Source organism: Polypterus senegalus, chromosome 7, assembly GCF_016835505.1.
Source record: "Polypterus senegalus isolate Bchr_013 chromosome 7, ASM1683550v1, whole genome shotgun sequence".
Classification (NCBI taxonomy): Eukaryota; Metazoa; Chordata; class Cladistia; order Polypteriformes; family Polypteridae; genus Polypterus; species Polypterus senegalus.
The window spans coordinates 79,471,606-79,481,386 of NC_053160.1; the positions used below are offsets into that span (position 1 = coordinate 79,471,606).

At 34.8% G+C, this 9,781-nt stretch overlaps 1 protein-coding gene across 2 annotated transcripts in view; it reads left to right on the forward strand.

Moving 5' to 3' along the window:
• The window catches only part of dcp2 (decapping mRNA 2), a 57,065-nt gene extending 54,726 nt beyond the window's left edge, over positions 1-2,339 (forward strand). For both annotated transcript variants that reach the window (XM_039758931.1, XM_039758930.1), the window contains 2 exons: positions 1-19; positions 1,909-2,339. The exon at positions 1-19 is cut by the window's left edge and continues 30 nt beyond it. In XM_039758931.1, coding sequence (XP_039614865.1) covers positions 1-19; positions 1,909-2,072 — 183 coding nt within the window. In that variant the 3' untranslated portion in view covers positions 2,073-2,339. The remainder of the gene's footprint in view (positions 20-1,908) is intronic.
• Positions 2,340-9,781: the final 7,442 nt, after the last annotated feature.

Here is a 9,781-nt window from a genome sequence, read left to right on the forward strand (position 1 = left end):
CTGCAGGACACTTTTGAAGGCAAGTGATTTTATTAGTATTTGCTACACCTTCTCACACTCGCAGTATGTCGATTTAACTTATGATGTGTGTTGCATCAGATTTATTTTTACATTATCATCATTTGCTATTTGCTTGTTGTTTCATGTATCACATAGTTTCCATCCATTATCCAATCCGCTATATCCTAACTACAGGATCACAGGGGGCTGCTGGAGCCAATCCCAGCCAACACAGGGCGCAAGGCAGGAAACAAACCCCGGGCTGGGTGCCAGCCCACCCCAGATCACATAGTTTCACGTTTCACATATGAAACTTTACAGTGTTTTTTTAATGACCCTTCTATAGTAGATTGTGTTTAACATGCAGCAAAATGTATCCAATTTGGTATAGTATTTAAAAAAAAAAAAAAAAAATCCTGGTTTAAATAAATAAATAAGGCATTGCAATAGCAAAAAGTGAATAACTTGCTCTGCTATAACTAAAATAGTAAATCTTTTAATGAAAAATTGAATATAAGTACTCCATTTCATGAAGCTACCAATGCACAGTTCTTGTTCTGGTATTACTTTCAGAGGCAGTTTGGGATTCTGTTTTGCGAGTGACGTAGCAGGGGATATGTGATTTTTATGTGCTGTACACTTTAGCATTCAGAATTTGCATGGTCTACCACTAAGTAGCTGAGCTGTTGTTGCTAATAGATGGTTCCACTTCACAATAATAGTACATACAGTTGACTAGGACAGATCTAGCAGAGCAGAAGTTTCACATACTGACTTGTGGCAAGAGAGGCATACTATGACAGTGGTATGTCTGAAGTCGCTGAGCTCTACAGTATGACCCCATTCTACTCCTAATATTTATCAATGGAGATTGCATGGCTTAGTGCTTGATTTTATACACTTGTTAACAATGGGTGCGTTTTGAAACCCCTGAACTAAATAACTCTGAGGGCCATACTTTGGCCATATAGTGTTTAAACAGTAGGCTAACACAGTGGCCTGTGAATGTTTATGCATTTACTGGATCTAAGATACAGTACCTGTATATCCAAGTTGTACACAATTCAAGAAAAAATATGAAAAATTCATTATTATTATTATAATTAATTGTGAAAACTTTGTAAATTAAGGTCATTAACACCATAAATTTGAAAGCATCAGTGTTTGTTTTTAATTATTATTTAAAAAAACCAAGTAATACTTACATTTGTTGTTTTATTTACAAATTACTTTAAATACATTAGAGAAAATAAAGTAACAGTGTAGCTATTTTAACTACATAGGGTAACCTTTTGGGAAAAAATGGGTGCAAGTATTTTTTTATATTAGTTCATTTTGACATTCATTAAACGGTTTAGATATATTTTTAAAATTGGAGTACAGTCAGGTTAAGTAAATTGCTGAGGGCATATTATGATTTAGGGGTGGAAAGTAAAACCAACAACTGTTTACATTAAAGGTTAAAGCCTTAGTCAATATTCAGTACTGCCTAGAGTTTAAATAATAATCTGCAGGAGCTCAGGTTAAATTCTGAGGTTAGCTACTGTCCTTGTGAAGTCTGCATGTTCCACTCCTCTCTGTATGACTTTTTCCTAGGTGCTCCTATTTCTTCCACATCTCAAAGAGTAGTATGTGCTTAGGCATAGCAGCATCTAGAAATTGACCCTTTAAGCATTATTGTGTACATGATTGTGTCCTGTGATTGATAGGTCATCCAACTAGAAGCAATCCTGCACTAAATTAAGTAGATTATGAACCTGGATAGATTAATTATTACACGTAGTTGTATGCATTTTAATAAATTAATAAAAAAAAATTTATGCAGCTGCTTCTGAATTAATACATATATCTCTATCTGTATTTTTATAAAACATTTAGTTAACAACAAATATTCTGTTCTACTTGCAGAAGCAGCGTTAGATGTTTGCAGCTCCAATGATGAACAGCTATCAGACCATGGTAATGGAAAATCCAACACCTGTAATGGGGACTATGAAGCCATTCTTTCCTCCAAATCTTTTCTGAGCTTCAAGTTTGACCATGATGCTATAATGAAATGCTTTGACCTTTGACATACTGAATGGCAGACAACGAGAAAGATTGTTGACACCAAGACTTTCTTTTGCAAAAATGCAAGCCTTTGTCTCTCAGGTGTTTAATGATACGCAGGGATAACTCAAGAATAATAGTTGGAAGACACCGTTCTGCCGGAAGAGCGTTGGACAACTCTGATGCATTAGCACTGTAAATGCAATTCAACTTTATGTATGTAATACCTTTTCAGTATTTGTAGTTTTTGTTTGGTTCCTCATGCTTCCAGTAAACAATACCACAGGCTATTTTAACTATTTTCATTTGAATATATGGAGTAAATACAATATACATTTGTTTAAAAATGTTGCTGTTCAAAGAAATTAGTGGCTGTGTTCATAATTGTTATATGAACTCTCATGAATCAGCAATAGCAGTGGCAGTTACTACCTTCATGCTGCAGTACTTGTTTTAGTTTACTTTGGTTTAAGAAAAGAGATTACATGCATTTGTTAAGTCATTAATATTTTTGTACTGGCCATATAAAAAGGTACCATCTTATTTATATTCTTTAATATCATTGAAAAGTAATGTCTCTTTAATGGCCTTTAATAAACCTAAAAAAAAAGGGCGCGGGAAGCATATCTTTGAATGTTATTAGCATGTTATAACAAACTGAATTTTCTTGGGGTGATCAAGTTTATATTAGGCTTTAGTAATAACGAATATAAGTACATGTTTTGCTGCATGTACAGGGCCATATCATTTGATATCTTGTATCTTTTGCGGAAACGCAATCAATTTTTAAAATATTTTTTGTCAGTTTAAACAGGAGGTAATTCTTTGATTAGAACAACAGTGTGGAACAGTTGGGAAACAAAAAGAAAATTGGAAGAGCCTAGTTAATGAAAACTAGGTGCATTTTATTTAAAGCAGGAAGTGAAATCCACACCATATTAAAGAGTTACCTTGGTACTGTTTAATGAGAATATTCAGGCTGATCAACAACAGAGCCTTGGAATACACTAAATAATTTGTGGTGTTTTATTGTTTCACACATACGATTTATACAATTTTGCCAACTAAAGACATCACATATTGATATATTTATAATGTTAGTCCTCAAATGTGATAAAGCAAATTGGTTTGTTTGCTTCCAGTATAAAACAGTGCATATCGTGCATACATCAATATCACTTGCATTTGTATTCATTAATGCATGATATAGACTGGAAAAATAAGTTTAGACTTTTATATTTTTATTTAAACAATATCCAAAGCTTACCAGCAGCACCAAAGAGAGGAGATCTTCTAAAATATTAGCTCAATTAGTACTTTTCTATCATTGATTGTAATGTAAATTTAAAACATGTAAGCATTTGTATTGTTAAATAACATAGCATGGGTTGTTAAGTTTTAATTTGTAGTTCTCAAAAGACCATCTTAAAAATGTGGTGATAGAGGTGTCTTAAGCTGTGTTCACATGATTTTGGAAAGATATTAAATAAGGGTTTCTGAAAGAGTAATTCTGTGTAAATGCCCTATCAACTGGGAGCTTCATGTGAGACAATTTGGAGAAAATTAAGCCACCAGAATTCTCAGAGTTGTGAAGCAACTCTGACCTTTCCCCTTAGTCACTTGTATAAAATAAAAAATATAATCTGGTCAGCCTGAAATTACATTTTTGTGATTAAATTGCATTTGGTGCAAAGTGACATACATTTAATAAGATTAGTTTGTTTTTTATTTACAATTTTTCTTTTTATTGTCTTTTTCTAGAGACTAAGTATTAAGTCAATAGTAACTTTGACATTACTTTTAAATTTTCAACCAGAAATTCACGTGAACATGACAACTCAAAGCTTTGAATACACTGATAACATGTGAATGCAGCATTAATCTATTTGTTATATTGAAATCGCTTTGTCCAATAAACAGACTGGATTCACTCACTGATGGAAAGGATTGATCCGGTAGTCAAAATACAGGCTTCAGACCTATGTTTTTAGACTGCTAACAACATTGTCTTTAAGATAAAATATGGTGCAGTCATGGTCAATAGTTTTGAGAATAACACAGGTATTGGTTTTCACAAAGTTTGCTGCTTCAGTGTTTTAAGATCTTTTTGTCGGATGTTTCTGTGGTATACTGAAGCATAATTACAAGCATTTTATAAGTTTCAAAGGATTTTATTGACAATTACATTGTTTATGCAAAGAGTCAATATTTGCAGTGTTGGCCCTTCTTTTTCAAGACCTCTGCAATTCACCCTGGCATGCTGTCAGTCAATTTCTGGGCCAAATCCTGACTAATGGAAGCCCATTCTTGCATAATCAATGCTTGGAGTTTGTCGGAATTTGTGGGTTTTTGCTTTGTCAGTATACCATAGAAACATCTGTCAAAAATATCTAAAAACACTGAATTAGAAAACTTTGTGAAAACCAATAATTGTGTCATTCTCAAAACATTTGGCCATGACTGTATACTTTTATCTGTCAGACACCATTTCAGCATGTAAGAGATTATGAAAGCTGGGGACTATTAATTCTAATATGTTTATTGAAATTGTTGATCAAATACTCGTATGCTGTGCCTAACTAGCAAATACGCATATTAAGAGTTCATTACTCAATAAAAATTGCTAGGTATACTGTACAGTGGAACCTTGGGTCACAACTGTAATTCGTTCCAAAACTCTGGTCGCAGCCTGATTTGGTCATGACCCAAAGTAATTTTCCCCCATAGGATTGTATGTAAATACAATTAATCCATTCCGGACCGTACAAGCTGTATGTAGATATATATATATATATATTTTTTTAAAGATTTTTAAGCACAAAAATGGTTAATTATACCATAGAATGCACAGTGTAATAGTAAACTAAATGTAAAAACATTGAATAACACTGAGAAAACCTTGAACAGAGAAAACTAACATTGCAAGAGTTCACGCTATAGCCTTACGAACCGCTCTCTGTAAACACTTTTTTAATGAGTTTTAAGCACTTGGGGGGGAAAAATGAGCATTTGAAAAATCTGTAATTTATACAAAAACTAACCATAAACAACCAAGAAAACTAACCTTGCATGAGTCGAGTTCTGGCATGAAGAAAGTGAGGAGGTACTGGGTGGAGAGGAGATTACAGTTTTGAGATAAAGTCTGTGAAGATGCGGGTTCGCTACATGCTCCCACCTCGCTTCCGGGAGCCCTTAAACCCGTCACTGTCGGTAATGTTACCGATGAGCATGACAGTGAGGCACTAAAATGGAGCAATGGGATGGTGCAAAAAGTGCCAAGTGCTTTTATTAAAATCAACAAAACAACAATTAAAAACAAAGTCCAAATTAAAGTGCAGTGCTTTCAGAATCCTTCAATAAATAAATGATCCCATAAAAACAGAAGTGAAGTGAAGGTTAAAATCCAATAGAAAAAAGTCTTCATTAAATACGAGATTAAAACAATGCTCGAAGCAGTCTCTTTAAAAACAAGCCCGGTGCATTCTTTAACTGCCTTCTCGGCCTTACTACCTTCTTTAATTGCCTTTTTGCACTCGCTTGCTTGCTGCACAGGGAGAGACTGAACATGTGCGGAAATCATCGGCACGTATGAACCGGAAGGGAAACTGGTGTGGTCGTGAACAGATGCAAAAGTTTGGCAAACTTTTTGGTTGTAACCCGATTTGTACATGGTCCGAGACATTCGTGACCCGAGGTTCCACTGTATATGGTTTAGGAATCATTTGGGCTGTAAAATGTTAAGTAGTTAGTTATAATAATACACTTCACGGGAGTAGGAGGGAATAGAATAGGTCAGTTTCATAGTTAATTTTATTGTGAAAGCATTTTGATTTTCCTAACTATTTTTCCTATTGCACTGGACTCAAAAGTGAGATGTAGCTGATTTAAACTGGATAAATCAGAATCTGAGTAGCCCACAAATATTAATTTTAAAATTAACTTTTTGATATTGAATTACGGGTTACTGATGGTTTTTGTTGTATGTGATATTAACAGAAACACACACCTTGTACATATAGAACTGAGTGAATTTCCTAGACTGCCATTATTTTAGTCAGCTACGGGACTGTTTGTCATTTTATTTTGTATTTAATCTAAAATTGTTTTTATAGGTTGCTTATTTTAGTAGATGCTGCTAAGATGAATTATAAGTTGAAGACTTTTAAAGTCTCCTTTCTCAAAAGAAGTGGATGCACTTGTGTGTCAGATCTTAGGTAAAACTGGATGTTTTAAACTAAGATGTAACATGAAAGAGTCTGTGACACTTCTGTTCATGTGGGACTTAGAAATATTATATTGGCCTTTTTATAGTGGCGTACTATTTATCTTCATATAGTGTTCCAAATTAACTATGTGTGTGTAGATAGATGTGTGTACACTGTATGTGTGTGTGTATGTATATATGTATATACACAAATATACATACAGGGGTGGCCAAAAGTAGGTTTACAATTGATCGTATGGAAAAAACAGATGCAGAATATGATTATTACAATAGGTTTAATTAACTCATAAGAATGGCACAGTGCACTTAGGTATAATGTCATAAGTGCTGAAGTTACCAAAAAGATGTATATATTTTGCTTACTCACAACTGTAAACCTATTTTTGCCCACCTGTGTATGTGTATATATATATATAACGAAATTTTCATTACAACAAATTATTTTTATGGTCCTGAAAGTTTCCCCATATGAAGTGAGTCTATAAAAGTCTCGTTACTATGAAGTACATTAAGCAGATACAACAAAGTGCCCAAAAGACCTTGAAATGCCTGAATGAATCATCCACAGAGCAGCTAGTTCTGTGGCCGCAGCTCAGTTGTGCGCAACGATCCCCTAAACAGAAACATTGTCATTTTTTTTTCTTTCTTCGAACTTTCCTCGTACTGTTTTTTTTTTTTTTTGTTTGTTTTTTGTTTTTGTTTGCCTTTTTGTTTCCTGCGGTTTTCAGTAAAACTTTTTGCTTATTGCTCGTCAACATTTGAAAAGCATCCATTGGATTTTAACTCCGTGTCATCCTCCTATAGAAACGGCAGACATGAAGAAACGATAATAGTTCATATTTAAAAAAAAAAAAAAAGACATTTTTGCAGCTCTCAATTGCGGCAAAAACAAAAAAGGCGTTGCCAGTGAATTCAGAATTTCGCCATCAACGCTGTCAACTTTCTTGAAAGACCGAGCAAAAAAAAGAAGATAAATCTCGGGTTGCAAATGTATATGAACTTCTGCATTTAAAGATGTTGAAAAAGTAGTTTTTATGTGGTTCAGTGATTCTCCTATTAATTCCTATTAATGCGGCACTCATTCAGGAAAACTCCCCCAAGTAGACAGCATGCCTCAAGAGTGTCCCAAAGTCCAATTTCCGAGTCTATGGAAGACTGTTTATCTGTTGCTGGAGCAACAGCAGGCTCACAGCTATGCTGCATCTCTCCGCAAAAGATATCTGTGGGTGATGCAAGGTACATTGTAAATGCAGATAACAGGTTTACTTGGTCATTGATCTGGCCACAACCCTGCTTGACTACTCTGTCTGTGTATAGCAGAGTGGCAGATCACGTTGCAATAAATAAGTGTGCTGTTCCTGTTTCAAGCTGAATAAAGCTGGTTTTGCTAAAGAACTGAGACTAAGCCTCTTGTTTTGGGGTGCTAGACAGGGAATTATAGTGCGACCCCAATCTTTTATGATTTGCTTCTGTGTCGTTGCACTGCAGCGCTATTAGCCTGATGTTGCCCTGCCATTGCAACAGACAAACAGTCTTCCACAGGCACTGCATTCACGCTTCTGCACGTACTTCAGCATGTCATTCCTGTTGGGTGGGGAGGGGGTCTCAAAAGAGTTCAGAAACCACACAATGTGAAGAAGAAAAGGATGATTCTGCTCCTGATTGATAACTGTGCTGTCCACAACATGCTTTTACATTTAGACAATTTTGCCGTTGAATTCCTCCCACCCAATTGCACAGCAGTGCTTCATCCATTGGATTTGGGCATCATTTGCACTCTGAAAGTGTATTATCGCAAGGAAATGGTGAGAAAAATTCTCATCAGCATAACTTGTAGGCAGGAGGAGATTAAAATTAACGCGAAAGAAGCTATTGAAATGATTGCAAACACCTGGACGCAAGTTAAAGAAAGCACTATAGTAACAAATACAGAATCTCATTACAACAAAATATTTTTTTTTAGGTCCCTGGGAGTTTGTTGTAATGGAATTTTATGTGTGTGTATGTACAGTATATGTATATGTGTGTGTGTGTGTGTGTGTGTGTGTGTGTATATATATATATATATAATGTGTATGCATGTATGCTATTTGTTTAAAATTGGGTTTTGGCTTCTCCCTACCTTTTTGAAGTACTGCAGAATGAAAGCTTGTGAATGTAATTTTTATAACAGGACTTTAAAATTAGTTTTGGTATTTTTTTTTGTTTGTTTTTAATTTTAAACACATCAGATTGGCTAAAGAAATTGATGTTATACTTGTGTTTTCTATTTTTATTTTTTTTTTAACAATACTCTTAAAAGCAGTAATTTCACAGTTTTGCAAGTTGTAAAAGGAGTAAGTGCTGTTGCACTTAACAAAGTACAAAAATCCATTAACTGGCATTGCACTTTTGGGAACAGTCAGGCATTATCCAATTTGCTGTATTCTAACGCAGGGTCACAGGGGTCTGCTGGAGCCAATCCCAGCCAGCACAAGGCAGGAACTAACCCCGGGCAGGGCACCAGCCCACCTCAGCTTTTGAGAACAAACCACTGATTTTTATGTTAAACATTTTTGCAGTTACAATTGTAAAGTGTTTGATTTGTTTCAAAATAATCCTACAGTTACAAGAATAGCATTTCTGTATCTGTTTTGCTAGCTAACTTTTCCCCCCTTTAACTGTAAATTCCACCAAGGGAAAAATGTACATTTGAGACTTAGATGTTATAGTTCCCTTTCAAATGATTGCTTTGTCTGCTGTAGTAGGTTCTGAGCCCAGATCGCAGTGCATCAGTCAGCTATAATCTTGCTGTTCAGTATATGGCTTTGTGCCCCTACAAATTTGTGAAGTTTACTTTATTCCCTTTCTGAAGTAATTAGTCATTCTTAAATTACGTCTTTCTTGTGGCTTAAGGCAAAGTGGAAAAATAAGCATTATATCATGCAACATAGCAGACAGTAGTCTGTATCATAGTTCTATGCCATGGCAAATGTGCATAAACTGTAATTTATTGGAATTGTATTATTTAAGAGTAATGGTGAATATTGACAAAAATATAACAGTCAAATAATTTTGTGAAATGTATTTTTTGCTTTCACTAGATGCATTACTTTGTATGGTCTTATAGGTGGAATTCATACTCCCACTTGTTTCCACAGTTGTTGCATTTTACAAGTGAAATCTTCTACATGAAGTCTATATTAGAAGTACATTTCAGAAATGTCAGTTATTGGCCTTTTTTGGTGCTAGAAATGTACGCATCAGATTTGGGTCCCTCCTATAACTGCTGACATCAATTTACACTTAAAGAGAATTTTACAGGGTTCATTATAGAGACCTGAGACACAGCCAAGTTTTATAGCAAGAACTGAATAATATTGGGCAGGATAGGAAAATAAATATTTTAATAAGCTTAATTCTATCATTTGTGTGCTCTCCACAAAATTGTAGTTCCTTAGTAGGTTTCAAGGCTATGAATATTTTTCCTTCTTAGCTTGTTATATTTTGAATTTCTGCAAGTACTTT